The 16,746-nt window shown below is 38.1% G+C and overlaps 1 protein-coding gene across 12 annotated transcripts in view; it reads right to left on the bottom strand.

Moving 5' to 3' along the window:
• The window catches only part of MARCHF1 (membrane associated ring-CH-type finger 1), a 917,917-nt gene that overhangs the window by 79,491 nt on the left and 821,680 nt on the right, over positions 1 to 16,746 (bottom strand). For 9 of the 12 annotated variants that reach the window (XM_032248639.1, XM_032248640.1, XM_032248643.1 and 6 more), the window contains 2 exons: positions 8,029 to 8,108; positions 6,982 to 7,749 (listed from right to left, as the gene is read on the bottom strand). In XM_032248639.1, the coding sequence (XP_032104530.1) occupies positions 6,982 to 7,749; positions 8,029 to 8,108 (848 nt within the window). Of the gene's footprint in view, positions 1 to 6,981; positions 7,750 to 8,028; positions 8,109 to 8,337; positions 8,486 to 16,746 lie in introns of those variants that run through there. The other 3 variants (XM_032248650.1, XM_032248649.1, XM_032248648.1) reach the window with 2 other exon arrangements.

Below are 16,746 nucleotides of genomic sequence, written 5' to 3'. Positions count from 1 at the left end.
TCATCCTCTCCTTTTAAAATCTTTCTCAGACAATGTTTGCTCTCTAGAGTAAATGGTGCGGTAATCTAACCAGTGTTCTAAATCAGAAACTTGAGAGCCAATTATATGTATGTAATTTGTAATCAAATCTTGCTTTAGTTTCAAAATATTTAAAAAAATCATCCACTTATTTTTATTCCCATAGCCACTGTCCCTTCTGCCCTGGGACACAGCCGTGGCTTTCTAATGGGTTTCCTTCGTCCTTCCCCCACCAATCTATTTTCCAACAGCAGCCTAAGTGATTTTCCAAAACACAAGTCTGATAGTGTCATCCTTTTGCTTAAAAGGCCTACAGAGACTTTCTTTTTGTTGTTAGAACAAAGTCCAAACCAGCATGTTTGGTTTCCCCCACCTTAGCTTCCCGGCTCTCTACAGGGCTACACTGAAATCCGTGTACACCATATCTCACACATCTCTGGGTGTTCAGACATGCCACATCCTTTTCCTGGAACAGGTTACCCCATCTCTTCGCTAGTTCTCCTTTGGATTTCTCCCTAGTTACTACTTCCTCAGGGAAATGTTCTAATAGATGCAAGTTTCTTCTTTAGCTTCATTCACAGATTTTTTTTTGTTTTTACATTTGCCTGTCTAATTACTTGTCTTAGCAACTGAAATGTAAGCTTATAAAGGATGACACCATTACTATTTCCAGCTTCTAAGACATTGTCTTGACACAGAACAAATTCTTAATAAATAATTATTTGCCGTATAAATGGATAAATAAATGAATACACAGATATGATGACAGAGCTAGAAAGGTTCATTTTAGGCACAATTTCTTAATTTAAAATGAGAATATGCGTAACATATAGGAAAGCTATAGCATAATGGTACAAAGTATATCCTCAAATTCACCATCCAATCCAAGCTGAAGCTAGAACATTACCAGGAGTTTTCAGTTATCTTTGGGCTCTTCCTATTTTAAGGAAACCATTGATGGAATTCAATGTTCCTTACTTGTTTTACCCTGTAACACCCAATTCCCATGATTGTCTCCATCATTTCTGCAAGTCTCCTCTTTTAGCATTCATTGATTAGGAAGCTGTCCCAAAAGGTCTGTTTGAGCACTGCCCTGAATTGCTCTAAGCATTGTGGAGGGCACAAAACAGAGGTAAGACAGGACAGGGAACAGACAGTCTGGCCAGAAGTATGCTCAAGGAACTTATTCTGTAGGGAAAAGAGAACTAACACACATGAAAGTAGAGAATATATGATCTGACTAGAAGGATTATAAGCTTTCCAAGAGAAAAAAGATTATTGTGGACCAGACTAGCTTAGAAAACCTTTATAAAGGAGGATAAAAATGAAGTGAATATTGAAGCATGCCCAAATATGAGCATTTGGAGAGGAGGAGTAAGACATTTCACAGGGGGAAGAACTACATTTGGTGGTGGTATAGTTGAGCATTACTGTTTTGTTTCATTTATTTTTCTTGCTCACAATTCTTTTTTCACTTCTTCTGGTACCACTGCAGTTCTTTTTGCTGTTGAAATTTCCTTTTCCCAGTTCATAAGATTTGGAGGGGTTGCCGATGGCTACATTTTAAATCCAGCCTTCCCATCCAAGGACTTGGTCCACGCGCCATATCCCATGCTCCTGGTGACAGTGATTGACACAAAGATGGGTATGTGACCTAAGGCAGGCTAATTATATGCCTTCCCTGGGATTTCATGTATAAGTGTTTGAAAAGAGCATTTCTCTTTTCTATTAGGCTGCTGCTGATAAAATACAAGCCTGACGTTACCTCTGGCCAGGCTATCTGTTCCCTCTTCTATATATAGGACGTTTGTCTGCATTTGCAGGAAATGACTCCTCACAGAGAAGAAGAGTGAGCAAGAGAACCACATTGTTTCTGGAGTTCCTGAAGCCATCTGTATACTTTTACTATTCATGTGGTTAATATACCCCTTTCTTGTTTAAGCTCATTTGAATTGATTTCTGTTGCTTTTATCTCATTAGAAAAGTCTTTAACAAAACAAGTAGTGGGCTAAAGAGTGGATGTGGTGGAGATGGAAAGCGCAGGAAAGGACTGAAATAGAACACCGGGATTGAGAACGAAAGGGCAGATCAGATGCCGATATCTGGAGGAAGAAATGACAGTACTTTGCTGGACATTGGATGCAACAGTATGGGAGGAATAAGGTCAAAAATGGAAAATCCAGGAAACCTGTGGACTCACTGATAGAAATGGAGGTAGTTGAAATGAGGAAGTGGATTTGAATGCAAGTAACAACCAAACCACATTTGAGTTCCTGGTAGAGGTGGGACTTTGCCAGCCTATGGTTTTGGTGACACACCCCATGCTGTATTGGTGTAACTGTGAAATACAGGAATGTAACATAGTCATGCTTTGTGTCAGCATTCAAGGGAATATGATTAAAAAAAAAAACTATAGACACTTGGCCTTTCAAATTTAGATTCTTTTTTCTCTTTTCTCTTCCTATCTAAAGTGTGGGAATGATTTGTAGCGTAGAATAGCATTTCTCAAAATGTGGTTTCTACATCAGAAGCTTTAGTGTCACCTGGGAACATTTTTAAAATACAAGTTCACGAACCTAATCCCAGAGTAAGGGCATCAGAAACTCTAAGGGTGGGTCCAGGAATCTGCGTTTTAACAAACCCTTCAGTTGACACTGACGTTCACTAAAGTTTTAGAACTGCTGGTGTAGAGTATTCTTTACATGTTGGTCCTGTAGCAGGTGAGGCAATCCAACATATAGTGCTACAATTTTGCATCCTAAGAATTATTCCCTTAGAAAAGTACATTTTCCCTAAAGCTATACATTCAAAAACTATGTGTTGAGAGTGTGCTAGCTGCCAGGCATTTTTCCAGATACTTCGGATTTTGCAGTGAACAAATTTGACACAGTTAATCACAATAATGCCTATATTTTAGCAATTAAAATTATCCTATGGAAGTAACTCCAGGGAACCTGCGTGTTGGTTAGCAGGTCAGGAGCCATTTCCTAAACAAATGGCATTTAAACTGAGAAAGAATTGGAATTTGTATGGAGAAGAGTTGAAGAGGTAAGGTAAAGCCATTCTAGGTCCTGAAAGGGGTAGGGCCTGAACACTTCCAGGGAGTGGAAAGCAGACCAGCATGAGAAGGTCATGGTTAATGATGGGTGGTGGAGTGAGAGAGGCAGATCTGATAGAGCCATCAACAGGGACTTGTAAATATTAAAGATTTTGCACCTTTCACTGAAGGAAATTTATAAGCCATGAAAAAGTTTCAATCATGGGCTAACATGATCTGATTCATGTTTGTTTGCCTTTTTAATTAAATGCAATTCTTTTTTACTTTTTATTTTTAAAGCAAAGACTTTTCCACTGTACTGTGGAAATAACTGTGCATATAATAGTATGTTGAGTTAAATTCCCTATGAGGTATAATGGGCTGATAGAGATAGTTTCTCTAAATAAGGCTGTGATGAAGGAGGGAAAAAGAATAGAGCATGCATGTGAGGACCATATGCCAGGAACAGAAAAGGAAGAAAGCTTAAGAGCTTCTTCCTTTCTGTGGTTGTGGCTGAGACTGCTCCTGCTATGCGTGTCTGAGAGTGCAAGCTCACAGGCAATTGCTGCTTGTCTCAGGGGTCATTGTTCTGCCTACACGGAAGACCCTGGTGCTCAGGCTCTGTCCATTTCTAGAGATCAAAGGTATCTTTTTTTCCTACCCCCAATATTTTGTTTGGATTTAATTCACTTTCCAAACATTGCTGCTACCTCCTTGAGAATAATTCCCAAATCTCTATGCCTTCCCTGGCCTTGAATACATTTCTCAGTGTTTAATATCTTTAGTAACCTGTGCTAATACATTGTGTTAAAAAATGCACACATGCCATTGTTTAGTGTCAGGCTGTGTGTAGTTCACTGATTAGTGAAAAATTGTACACATCCAACTCTGACTGCTCTTCTGCATTTCAATAACATGTCTCACTCTCTGCTGGACAGCTGACCCTGGAATGTCACTGAAACCACAAATAGCTTGCCTGTAATTGAACTCACTGTGTCCTTCCTAAATTAACTTGCCTCTGTTCTCTTCTGCCTTCGTTCATTAATATCAGCATTTATTGTTTTCTGCAGTTCCAAGAGTTGGAGTCATTCTTGACTCCTCTATCTTATGCTCTCATCAAATCCAAACTCTGAGATTGTCTCTATTCACCTGGTGGAATGCTAATTTTCCATTTGTTCTTTCCTTTCCTATCCATTATTATCCTAGTATTTTACACAACACACAAGGTACATCCATTTCCTAAATCTAGGTTCCTTTATCAGAGACATTGGTGACTGCACTATAGATGTGACTTCCTTAAGCCTATTTTATTTAGAAAAGGCCTTTCTGTATTTTTTTTTGCCCTTGAACGTTTTTTATTCTTAAAGGAATATTATGTAGAGCCCCACTACATAAGAGACATAATTGTGAGGGTATTCTGGCTGAAGCTGGGCTGAGGGAAGCACAGTCTCCTTGACCTGCCTCAGCTTTGGAGGCAGCCTCTTTGGAACTCAAGAGGTCCATTGATGGAGTTTGAAAACAAGGATTTACAGAATAAACAGTTCTGAATATGTATGTTTTCTTCAAAATGTCTTTTTAAAAGAATTATTTCTTATCAGTTTATGCAAACCTTCCAACCTAGTCGTGTAAGTTCATGTAAAATTGGTAAATACAAGTGTCAGTATCCAATCCCTGTTGTGCTAATGGTATTTCCCCTGCCTTGAGTTCTAATGTAAATTCTGCTTTTCTCAGCTCCAGTCCCTCCTCTTCTTAAAGGGTTTCTAGATCATCCCAGGTCTCGGCAAATTTTCTTTTTTCCAATCCTGAAGTATTCTTCTTCTTACATTCATCCTGTACTGTCTTACGGACTTTTTTTTTTTTTTCTGGGTATGTGTTCAATCTCTGCCACTTAGATCATAAGCCACTTAAGAGAAGAATCAAGTCTTTTGTGACTTTGTATCCTCAGCCTCTAGTATAACATGCTGCCTGCAGCATTTGCTTAGTATTTTGATGGTAATCTCTAGCAGGAAATAATACCTATAGGCTCATCTATCTCACTTTCATTAGTAGCAGTTGAAGCTAAATATCCAGTCTTTGAAAATGTTTCTCAAGAATAGTGCTTTTAAGTTAGGAGAACCAGCCACTATGACTTTAACTGCAAGCATTATTTTTCTCTCCAATTACCATTAAGCCTACAACTAGCTTCTCTGACGGTCTTTCATTAGATTATGCTGGAAGCTAGATTTGGGGAATGACAACAGATGGTGGCAAGTGGGAAATTCTCCATTCAGACTAGAAAGAGTGGTTTGGTCCATCCCGTAACTTCTCAGAAAAGATACACATAAATCATAATCAAAAGATTATAAGAAATTTATATTTATATATAAATTAAATGGTGACAGTTTCTTTGTAAATCCCCCTTAAGTCCCGTAGCATGCTTCACACGGCCCTGTGCAGTCTATCCCTCGCCACTTCTCCATCCTTCTCTCTACCAAACAACCACCCTACTCACCACATCCCAGCTACAATAGCAAGCTTTATATTTCCTGGATTACCAAACTCACTCCCTCCTCCTGCTTCCTGCCAGTGGCTGCCTCTGCCTGGACGGTCTTTCCTGCTTCTCTCCTGATCAGATCCTGTCATCCTTTGAGCCTTAGCCTGCTTGTCACTTACTTAGTTTTTATCTCATCTCCCACAAAATAGGTTAAGTTTCCTTGCTATGTGCTTTCATAGTTCTTTTCATGATTATAATTATATATCAACTGTGAATTAATTTGTTTTTGGTCTGTGTTCTACAATAGATTATAAGCTGTAAGATGCCAGAGACTACAGAAATCTTATGCACTATAACATTTTGCCTAGAATAAAGCCCAATGCATAATAGATGTTTGAACACAAAAGTAAAAGGGGATTTTATGAATGGCTATCCTATAAAACTTTCAGAGAAACAAGCCATTCTTATATTATTCACAGGCAGAGTTTAATTCTTCTTCTCACTCCTGCCCTGAATGGACATGAGCACCCTTCTTTGGGTCATGCAATTCACACTAATATGTATACATATTTTATAAAGTAACTTCTGTTTTTATAAAAACAAACCAAAACATACCAAATATTGCATAGTGAAAATCTTCATTTGCTCTTATACAGAATGTAAACAGCTTAAATGATTGGGTGTAATATGAAAATGTGAAAATATATTGTTTTGTTTGCAATTGCCTCGTTTACGCACACTAGCATGGATATTCCCATAATTCTTTTTACATAAGGTTATTTTGAAAATATATGCTGTTGGGCTGAAAAGAGCAAGAAAGCTGTCTCATGGCTAAAAATATCCCATGTTGAAACCTTTCAGTATATGTTTATCAGTAAAGGTAATGTGGTCCTCTTCCCTAAAGGCTCTTGCAACCCCACTGATATGTCCCTGACCTGTTTCTATGTCCTTTGAGTCTTCAGTTACCCTGCTGAGTCAGACAATTGGAGAACAAATTAAAGCCAACTGCAGAGAAGATTATTTTCTGATACAAAAAGCTGCCCTTAAAGAATGCAAGCCTTGAATATCTGTCAGGATGCCAGCAGTTCATCCGATTTGCATTGAAAAGTCTAACGTTTCACACAGTCTCACTCTTAATTCCCCCACTATTATTATCCTAACTAGAATGAGTGCAAGACTCAACTGAGTCAGCCCCTTTCCCAGGATAAATCATTATGCAATGAAACGGAAGGGAATATCTAATTGTACTTGGTAACAGCTTTCGAACCCATGTTTATATCTGCATTGTTATTTTCATACCCACCTTTTCTCCTTTTATCATGTTATATCCAATTAGAAAAAGAATACTGTAAATAAATGTTAAGTTTTGAGGGTAGGTGTCAAACACACACCTAACTCATAGCAACAAGAACTATATTTTGATGACATCAAGCCTTTCTCTATGGTAACTGACCTGCATACTTCTAAATTATCAGACCCATCGTCATAGGTGGCAGGAGGCTTCTGAACAGGGTTATTCACATGGAGCCCTGCATCATTCATGTCCTTGCCACCTTCTGTAACGGCCAGTATTTCAGTGCTGGAATCTGTTTCTGAAAATTTCTTCTTTATTATTTCATTTTTCCTAAGGCTTTGCAAGAGCTGAGGATCTCTGTGGTGATATCTACCTTTGCTCTTCTCACGACTTCTTGAGGAGCTCTTAATTTCGGAGGATCCTTGAGTCAGAGAAGTGTTGCATTCATGGTACCTTGTACCTTTTCCTCTGCGGAGATTTAAAGAGCAACTCTCACATTCGATCAGCTCATGTTGTTCTTTACCTTTGGGTCCCAAATCAACAAGCTCAATTCCATTAGGGGTGGAAGACCCAGCTACGTTTTCACACAGCTTGTTATTATTTCTCCTCCTTCTCCTTGACAATCTGAATTTAACCTGGGCTCTTCTTTTTGCCTGAATCCAATGACTCTCATCTGAGGAAGATGAATCTGAAGAATCTGTGTAAAGCTCCCTCCACCTGGGGCTTGAGATTTGGAGGTGAAAGTCATTTCTTCTCCCTCTTACTTGTTCTTCTGCAGCATGCTCATGTCTCTCAGAGGCCTTTCTCCTCCTCCTAGGTCTTTGTTTTACTGGTTTCTTACCAGACTCCTTCCTAGCAGGGCTCAGCACCATGACAGGGGTGCAATACTCAAATGACTCTTCTGACATGTCATGCAAGATGGCAGATCTAGACAGCGCAGTAGGCAAAGGATGGGAAATGGGAATGGAGAGGAAAGCCATGGAAAAACAGAGAGAGAGAGAATGATGAAAATGATAGTATGGACCAGAAGTAGATAAATAAAGGTCAATTGAAGAAAATGAACCAAATGAAAAAAAAACAGCTAATATAAATTGCCTATGGATGATGTAAAGCAGAAGCAAGAGCCACACAGTCTCAGAATAAAAAGCAAGAATATAAAATACTGATCCAAAGAATATTGAATAAGATAATTTGTTCAGCACTTACCTGCAGATGTCCTGAGTAGATGGACACACAGACAACCTTGACTGGCTCCTGGGAGCTGTCCCTGTGGTTGGGCTGCTTGCCTGGAGAAACAAGTTAGATAATTTGGCATCTTGATTAAGGTAATACATGGTTGATATCTTGCTTTTTTTCCACATATTTAAAAAATTACAACAAACGTGGCTGCTGGTCATGTTGCTCACAATGCAGAACAGAGAATGTAGGAAGTTAGAGGTTCGTTTTGCAAAAGTAAAACTTATTTGAGGAACCTGGAGCAGCTGAAATGTACTGTTTTGCTGTTTCTTCACTTACGAGAGAGGAAGATGATTCCACAAGTTTCTATTCTATTTACTGTAATCATTTGAGTGGAATAGCTCAATTTGCTTTGGAAACAAATAAATAATACTTGGAGATTCTATGATATCAGGACTAAAGCGCTATAATGTGGCAAGGATAATAATAGTCTGAGAAGTCTAATCAAGTAGCCACTGGGCTGCTAGATACTTCCTGGAGCTAACATCAAGGCCCCGTGGGATAAGATATTTGAAAATACTTTGCAATATTTAAAAGTTGGAAGTAATTGCTATTAAAATTTCATTAGTAAACTAATAATATACATCCTTATAACACTACTGACCTTTCATATCTTTTAACCCTATAACTGTATTGTCTGAGAATAAGAAAGCTGGAAACATCAGATTATTAGCACAAAGTTGAGTGCATTTCACTAAAGTCCTACCTTACAAACACAATATGTTCTTCACTCTATTTGACTTTAGCCTGTTCTGCTTAATAGAGATTATGATGATAAATTAAAAACCAGAATGTAGGGACAGTTTTCTATGTTCTAGGCATTTTGCTGCAGCTTTATCTACTGTCTCTTTAATCCTACATTAATCTCACAAGTGGAAAGTAATAATAAGTAACAGATTTGAGTGAATAATATATGCTTATCACTGATCTAAGCCATTTCCATATATTCATTTATTAATACAATAAATCTATGTAGTAAATACTACAATTATGTACAAGCTGTGGTTGAGGAAACTGAGAAATTGGAGCTGCTTCTCACTAATAGGTGGTAAGATGAGATCTGGACCAGGTACCTGGCTCCACTATCTGTTCTCATATCTGCCACCAGTACAACTTGTCTGCATTTACACTGGATGAAACCAAGGAAATCTTGGGTCCAGATTCAGGCATGTTTGACTGCATAGATGAAATGCACAATTTTGTCACCAAGAAAATAACAGTAAAGGTAGAAAGATTGCCCCAAATTTCAAAGTCATTCTAAAATTTCTTATATTAAAGATATATAATGACGATTCTGAAATGCAGAGGAAGAGGAACAAATTCTAACTCAAGATCATATTTGAAAAGAGTGTATAGCAGGATAAATAATGTTCCCCCAAAGATCTCCACATCCTAATCTTTTATGGCAAAAGGGACTTTACAGATGTGAATAAGTTAACTATCTTGAGTTGAGGAGATTTATGTGAATTATACTGATAAACCCAATGTAATCACAAGGATTCTTATGAGAGGGCGGCAGTAGAGTTAAGGTCAGAGAGAGAAGATGAAGAATATGAATAGAGGTAAGAAAGGAGGGAAGATGTTACGTTGATGGCTTTCAAGGTGAAAAAAGGCAGATCCTGAGGAAGGTGGCATGGGGAAGCTTAAAAAGGCTAGAAAATGAGTTCTAGAGTTTCCAGAAGGAATTCAGCCCTACTAACATGTTGATTTTAGCTCAGTTGATTTATTTGGTTCCTAACCTCTAGAAATATAAGATGACAAAGCCTCAGGGAAATGAAGATGCAGTCTGTTGGGTCCCAGGTCAGGATGCATTCTAGTAGTAGCTCTGCTCTCAAAATGGTGCCATTTTACAGCAGGTTAGGTCCCAGGAGGTAGGGGGCACCCCTATGACACTAATTATATAAAATTAATATGGAGGTAGTGATCCAGCTAATCTTAAAAAGCAAATAGGAATTATTAAAAAAAGATTAAAAGGCCGGGTGCGGTGGTTCACACCTCTAATCCCAGCACTTTGGGAGGCTGAGGTGGGTGAATCACCTGAGGTCAGGAGTTTGAGATCAGGCTGACCAACATGGAGAAACCCGTCTCTATTAAAAATACAAAAAAATTAGCCAGGTGTGGTAGCCCATGCCTGTAATTCCAGCTACTCAGGAGGTTTGAGGCAGAAGAATCGTTTGAACCCAGGAGGCAGAGGTTGTGGTGAGCTAAGATTGTGCCACTGCACACCAGCCTGGGCAACAAGAGCAAAACTCTGTCTCAAAAACAAACAAACAAACAAACAAACAAACAAACGAAAGATTAAAAATATTCCAGGTAGAAGAAACCATTTGTTAAGAGACCTAAAGACTCCGCCCAAAAACTCTTGGAACTGATACAGAGATTCAGTAAGTTTGCAGGATACAAATCAACATAGAAAAAGCAATAGTGTTTCCAAACCTTGGTGAAACAAAGTAAATGAGAAATAAATCAAAAATGAAATCCCATTTAATGACAAACAAAAAGAAACCCAGTTGAAGATAAATTTAACTAAGAAGGTGAAAGATCTCTAAAATGAAAACCATAAAACAGTAATGAAAGAAATTGAAGAGGAATCAAAAAAAAAAAATGAAAAGGTTCTGTGTTCATGGAATGGAAGAATTAATATTGTTGAAATGATTACACTATCCAAAGCAATCTACAGTTTCAATGCAAACGTTACCAAAATATCAAGGAAATTATTTGAAGAAAGAAAAAACAATCCCAAAATTCACACAGAGCCACAAAATAGCCCAAATAACCAAAGCAATATTGAGCAAAAAGAACTAAGCTAGAGGCATCACGCTACTTAACTTCAAAATGTACTACAACTTCATAGTAATCAAAAGAGCATGGCATTGGTGTAAAAACAGGCACACAGACCCATGAAACACAACGGGGAATTCGGAAATTAATCCATATATTTAAAGCCAACTGATTTTCAACAAAAATGTCCAGAACGTACACTGGAAAAAGTACAACCTCTTTAGTAAATGATGCTTAGTGAATTGGATATCCATGTGTAGAAGAATGAAACTAGACTTCTGCCTGTTACCACATATAAAAATCAACTAAAATGAATTAACGACTTAAATGCAGACCCAAAACTAAAAGACTATTAGAAAACATGGAGAAATTGCTTCAGTACATTGATCTAGAAAAGATTTTATGGGTAAGGCTTCAAAGGCACAGGCAACAAAAAGCAAAATGACAAATGAGACTACATCAAACTAAAAAGCAAAGTTTTCTTCTTGCTTGTGCAAAGGATTATTTCCTCTGCCCAACAAAGAAAACAATCAACATAGTGAAGAGACAGCTTGTCGAATGGGAGAAAATGTTTGCAAACTCTACATCCAACGAGGGACTAATATACAGAATATGTAAGGAACCCAAACAGCTTAACAGCAATAATAATAATCTGATTGTAAAATGGGAAAATGATTTGAATAGATAGTTCTCAAAACAAGAGATACACATGGCCAACACATATATGACAGTGTTCAATATCACTATAATTACGGAATTACAAATCAAAGCCACAGTGAGATATCATCTCACTCTCCTTAGGATATCTATTATCAAAAATACAAAAAATGAGCATGGAGGTATGTGCCTGTAGTCCCAGCTACTTAGGAGTATGTGGTGTAGGCTTGCTGGATCCCAGGTGTTTGAAGCTAGCCTGGGCAACATAGTGAGAGCCTTGTAAAATTCACCAGAATTTGTGAGGATGAAAAAAAATGGAAACTCCTATATACTACTGGTAGAAATGTAATTTAGTATAGCCACTATGGAAAACAGCAGGAAAATTGCTTAAAAATCTAAAAATAGCACCACCATATGATCCAGCAATCCCAATATACTGGGAATTTATTCAAAGAAGAGGAAATCGGTTCATGAAAGAGATTGAACCCCTATGATTATTGTAGCATTATTAACAATAATGACTCAATCTAAATGTTCATCAACAGATGAATGAATAAATAAAATGTGATATATATGCACAATAGAATTCTGTTTACCCATAGAAAAGAAACGAAATCATGTCATTTGCAGCGACATAGATAAGCCTGGGAGACAGCAGGTTAAATAAAATAAGTCAGGCACAGAGGTAACTATTGCATTTTCTCACTTATATGTGGGAGTTAAAAAATTTGTCTCATGGAAGTAGAAATTAGAATTGTGGTTTTTGGAGACTGGCAATGATCGAGGGCAGAGACAAGGAAAAGTTAGGTTACAGATAAAAAATTACAGCCAGACAAGAGGAAGACGTTTTAGTGGTTTATAACACCATAGAGTGAATATAATTAACAATAGTTTATTGCATAGTTTCAAAAAGCTAGAAGAGATATTGAATGTTTCCCACACAAAAATAATAGATGTTTGAGGTGATGGATTTATAATTATCCTGATTTGATCACTACAAATTGTATACATATAATGAAATATCACTCTGTATTCCTAAATATGTAAATTATTACACATGAACTAAAAATAAGAACTTTTAAAAACTCACTTCTTTCAAGTTTTTTTTAAAGATTAACTTAATCTCTGCATCCTTTGAACAGATATTTAGCTAATTTTTTAAAAAAACCTAAGAACATCTGTTCTCTAAGCAGTATATAACATTGTTAAATTATACATTCATTATTCTATGCATGGCCATAGAGTCTAATAAAGAACTGTATATATAGCAGGCACTGGGTACAGATCATCTGTGAAGTCTGCTACTTGCCCTCTTTGAATGAAATTAACGCAGCCTAAGTGTCCTGAAATCACCGATGATGTTATTATGTATGTGAACCACAGGATGATGAGCATCATAATGGATACCTATGGCTATGAAGCTATGCAAAGATGTCACAATAGACATTAGAGTAATAAAACAAATTTCATAAATCCACAGGTCTGAACAAATGTATGTTTTACAATGGGAAAATGATGTATCACTGAATAGTAACACAGCATATTCAAAACACACAGCTTTCCTTTGAAGAGTGTTTCTGTCCACCATGACACTGAATCAGATAGCATTTATATCTATAGCCCTTAAGTGTTTTGAAGGGAATAGAAAACATTCCTTGTTGCCAAAAAATATTCAAATAGGTCATATCCGATATTCATTTGTACATGCTCCGTTTGCTGGTGGACTACCGTAGCAGATGCTGTGCCTGTATCCTCAGCCCTGTTCTGAGTTCACCTGAATGCTGACTGCTTCCCACATCAATGCGTGTGCCTATCTGCTTCTCTGCTCTAGGTCTTTTATAGTTCCACACACTTTTGCTTGGCTGCACACAGGCACGACCGGAAGTGTGGCATAGTTAATACACCTGGGGACAACTCTTGGACTAGAGTCAGTGGATGGATGTTCTAGCCTCCTCACTCTTCAGAAGGGCGGTTCTGGGACATTCTGAGGTAACTTCCAGAGTCTCTCAAAGGCCTCAAGCCGGATGGAGGCCTAATTTCCCTCATCTCAATCGTGTTTTAACATTTCCCTTTCTCTGTCTTACTTTTCACATGCATTGCTGTCCTTTATGGGATCACTTCCTAGCCAAACTATCTGCACTCAACTAAAATAGCATCAAAATTAAGACTGGGACTTAGTTAACCAGCTGCCTCTTGTGGTGGAACACAGTTAAAATATAATGAATTCTAGCTTGTTTCACTTTTGATTCATTCGCTTAGCAAACAAAAATTAAAGGTTTATTACACAATAGATACTATAGTATACTCTGAAATAAAGAAACTGATGGCATCCCAAACGGGCTTCTGGTTTAGTGGACAGATTTAAATGAACTGGCAATTTTAATACAGTGTGGTATATCCTGATAGTGCCCAATCACGGGGTTCTGATGAAGAAAGGACCACTAATGTAGCGTAGAACAGGGACTTAATGTCAGCTTCCCAGAGAAGGAGACACCTGTACAGCACAAGGTGAGTGTGAGTCAAGTGGGGGATGGCAGTCTCAACAAGGACAAGGATGTGTAAAACACAGAGTAGAGAGAACACGTCTTGGTATGGGAACTACAGAAGGTTTTGTAGTGACTGGGAGAAAGGTGTTGAGTGAAGTAAGAAGTGTTACGTAGTGAAGATGAAAAAGTAGGTGAAGGTTTTGAATGTTACGTTGACATGTTGGATTGCATATTCAAAAGAATGAAAAGTTATTGCAAGTATTCAGCAGCAAATAGAACTGATCAAATCTGGGCACTAGAAAGCTCACTTAGGCAGCTGAGAATTGGCAGATTCAGGACTGGCTGAAAGCAAAGAGCAGAGTTATGATTCTATACAAGCAGGATGCAGTGAGGATGGAGAAAAGGGATAGTTTGAGCAATCGAATCCTAACAGGTTGTTTTTATTTTAAAATATGATAAAAATCATTTGAAACGTCAACAGAAATAGTGACATGGGGGTAAAGAGCCAGGAAAATTATTTAATAAAACTCAGTAGGATCCAGAAATCAGGGTATTTTACCAGACATCTAAATGTAGTATGACTCAAGAAATTAACAGACTGTGCACGTGGCACAGGGAAAGATAGTTTATTAGGATAGAAGAGAGAGGCTAGGAATCTATCTGTCTATACCTATCTTTCTGTTTCTCAGTATAGGCAAAGTTGCATTTCTAGTCAGTAGGAAAATGTAGGTTATTTAAAAAATGGTGTTGAAAAAATGACTAGTCATTTGGAAAAATGTAAACCTGAATTTACTGCTTAAGTTTAGGCAACTAAAAGATTTAAATATAGTAAAAAGAAAACTCATCGAAGTATGAGAAAAAAACATAATTTATGTTTAATGTTTATAACATTGTGGAAAAGTCCTTTTCATATGATGATATAAAATAAAAATGTAATATCGGAAAACAGACATAAATAAGATTAAAAAAAATAAAAGCTTCTATTTTATAAAAAGAAAACATATATGCTCATATACCAAAATCATTTCGGACAAAACTAGAATTCATAAATAATGCCATATTTTATTACATATGTGATAGCCAAATAGCTAATTTCTCTGGTATTTGGAGATCTTTTACAGATCAAGAAAGAAAAGTTGCGGCTAGGTGCTGTGACTCATGCCTATTATCCCAGCACTTTGGGAGGCTGAGGTGGGAGAATCACGAGGTCAGGGGTTCGAGACCAATCTGGCCAACATAGTGAAACCCCATCTATACTAAAAATACAAAAATTAGCTGGGTGTGGTGGTGTGTGCCTGTAATCACAGCTATTCGGGAGGCTGAGGCAGAATTGCGTGAACCCAGGAGGTGGAGGCTGCAGTGAGCCAAGATCACACCATTACACTCCAGCCTGGGTGACAGTGCAAGTCTCCATCTCAAAAAAAGAAAAAGTTGATCAATTTTACAGAAAAATGAGCAAACAGGCAGGCAGTTCACAGAAGGGGAATTGTATATAGCCAAAAGCCCTGTGTAAAATGAAGACGCTCAATCTTGACAAGCAGATAAAGTCGTTTTTTCTCCCCACACATGAAATCCATGGTATTCTCCTGTTCATAAGGAAGACATACAACAGTCTTAGACCAGTACTTCTCAATCCTGGCTAAAAATCAGAGTTGCTGGGAAGTCTTTAAAAAATACCTTTGCCAAGATTTTATTCTAGAATCTCTGAGGAATGGACCTGCGGCACAGGACCTGGGTGTTAGTGTCCTTAAAATCTGCTCCAGTGACTGTAACAACCATCCACAGTTAGGAACCACTGGTTTAGGTTAAAGGACACCCTATGCTACTTAGAATTTTGTATTAGATTTTTTTCCTGAGATTTCAGTGAGAGAGTATTTGTGAAAGCTTGATTTTTTTTTTAAAAAAAGAAAACTGTGTTTTCTAAATTCCCAATTTTTGCTTTATATATCTATAAGAGATCTTGGAGTTCTGGCCATAACTTTACTATGCTGTATAGAGAAAGGAGACAGAAGGTATGACTGAAGGAAAATTTGCAGCGTACGGGAAGACTTGCCCTCTGTTTACTACCACTTGCTGTTGAAGAGCAGGACAGGAAGAGAAGAACAAAGGGTGAAATTCCACTGCCTTTATTCTCCATTTATCCACGCTGGGTTGAATGTGGTTTAAGAAGAGGGTGTGGGGGTAGAGAAGGGTGTGAGGATGACTCACCAGGATATTCCCGGGGGAAAACGAAGAGCATGGCCCTTGTTCTTCTCTTCCTGGGATGACTATGTAGCTTTCAGGCTAGCTTCTGAGCTAGTGTGGGTAGTGCTTAATGTGGCACCTGTGTTTAAGGGTAGCAGTGACTGAGGCAGGGCCCCCCTCCCCACCCTGCACCTTGATATGGGGTTAGGAAATCCAGATATCTTCTTGTGCCTTCCTGGGTTGTATAAAAAGCAGCTGAGATTACTTACTTGGGGAAGTAACCATGGGTCACCAGAGTTAAAGTTAATGTGCCTTTGTAACAGAAAGCCACAGAAAACACTACTCAGCCAAGACACTTGGCATTGTCAGTGACAGGTGAAATGGGTTGGAAGGCCAGGGCCTGGCTTGACTATCACAAGACAGTTGGCCACTAGGTCTGCCAGCCAGGAGCACCCTCGCAACAGTTCTGGAAAAATCTTGGAGGGCAGAACTCTAAACAGAAGTCCCTGCTCCAGTATATCAGAAAATGGAAGGGGAATGGGAAGAAATTCTGAAAAGCTGAATGTGATTAACTTCTAAA

This window comes from Sapajus apella, unplaced genomic scaffold (genome assembly GCF_009761245.1).
Source record: "Sapajus apella isolate SASKATOON/1434 unplaced genomic scaffold, GSC_monkey_1.0 scaffold67, whole genome shotgun sequence".
Classification (NCBI taxonomy): domain Eukaryota; kingdom Metazoa; phylum Chordata; class Mammalia; order Primates; family Cebidae; genus Sapajus; species Sapajus apella.
The sequence above is the reverse complement of the archived record's forward strand: the minus strand, read 5'-3'. Positions and strand labels throughout refer to the sequence as shown.